The sequence below is a fragment of the Propithecus coquereli genome, unplaced genomic scaffold (assembly GCF_000956105.1).
Source record: "Propithecus coquereli isolate 6110/MARCELLA unplaced genomic scaffold, Pcoq_1.0 Scaffold522, whole genome shotgun sequence".
Classification (NCBI taxonomy): Eukaryota; Metazoa; Chordata; class Mammalia; order Primates; family Indriidae; genus Propithecus; species Propithecus coquereli.
The window spans coordinates 291,139-292,461 of NW_012151086.1; the positions used below are offsets into that span (position 1 = coordinate 291,139).

Here is a 1,323-nt window from a genome sequence, read left to right on the forward strand (position 1 = left end):
AGTCCTGCTGTAAAATCTCCCCTATGAATATATTTTGGAGCCCAGCACTTTCCTGAGAGCTTCCTTTACATCCTTGTTCCTCAGGCTGTAGATCAGGGGGTTCAGCATGGGAATCACTACAGTGTAGAACACTGTGGCCACTTTGTCAGCATCCCCACTGGAACCAGAACTGGGCCAGCAGTAAATGGAAAGGATCGTTCCATGGAAGATCACAATGGCCGTGAGGTGGGAGGCACAAGTGGAAAAAGCTTTGTGCTTTCCCTCTGCAGAGCGCATCCTCAGGATGGCGATGAGAATAAACAAGTAGGAAGTGAGGATGATCACGATGGTAATGACTTCATTGAAACTGGCCATAATGAATAGCAGCACTTCATTCACAGTGACATCAGAGCAAGCAAGTCTTAAGAGAGGGGGTAGATCACAGAAGAAGTGGTTAATCACGTTTGATCTATAAGACGGGATCTCAAGGGCTAAGCACAGGTGGATTAGAGAACACAGCGTTCCACAGAAGTAGCAGCAAGATACCAGCTCCACACAGAGCTTCCGAGTCATGGTGACCATATACAGCAGTGGGTTACAGATGGCCACAAAGCGGTCATAGGCCATCACAGCCAGCAGGAAGACCTCAGTGACCGCAAACGAGCAGAACAAGTAGAACTGCATCATGCATCCCAGGAAGGAGATGGATTTGTCTTTGTTGAGGGTATTAGCCAACATCTTTGGCACGATGATTGAGGAGTAACAGAAATCTATAAAGGATAAGTGGCTGAGGAAAAAATACATGGGGGTATGAAGCCCAGAGCTCACGTGAATCAGGGCTGTCATACCCAGGTTAGCCAAAACTGTGACTCCATAGATGAGAAGGAACATCAGTATTAGGAAAGCTCGCAGCTCGGGGGCATCTGACAATCCACAGAGAATGAACTCCGTCACACTGGTGCAGTTTTCCTTGCCCATGGGTCCACATTAGTTGGGATTGGAGGAAAAAAATTTCAAAGTCATTCTCCACTATGTGATCCAAAATTTAGTTTTATCTGTCTCCTACGAAAAGATATAAGATGAAGTGGAATTATTAATGTTCTCAACAAAGAATAGGACTTTTGGAGAAATTTGGGATGATTTCAGACCTTATGTAATTGTAGAATACAGATGCATAAAACTCACAGTTTTGAGATCAAACAAAAACATTAACATTTATATGAATTTATATGATTCTTGTAATGAGTTTTTCACAACTGAGAGCTTGTCATTGAATCATTAGAAAAGAGGTGAAAGTATTATTTAATTAGCCTTATTACTGTGTGGAATTCAAATTCCTTTTTC

The 1,323-nt window shown here is 42.9% G+C and overlaps 1 protein-coding gene across 1 annotated transcript; it reads right to left on the bottom strand.

The window, feature by feature from the left end:
• Positions 1-21: 21 nt before the first annotated feature.
• LOC105820410 (olfactory receptor 5L1-like) lies at positions 22-957 on the bottom strand. Its single transcript, XM_012656884.1, has one exon. The coding sequence runs from the start codon at positions 955-957 to the stop codon at positions 22-24; it is 936 nt and encodes a 311-aa protein (XP_012512338.1).
• Between the last annotated feature and the right edge of the window lie 366 nt (positions 958-1,323).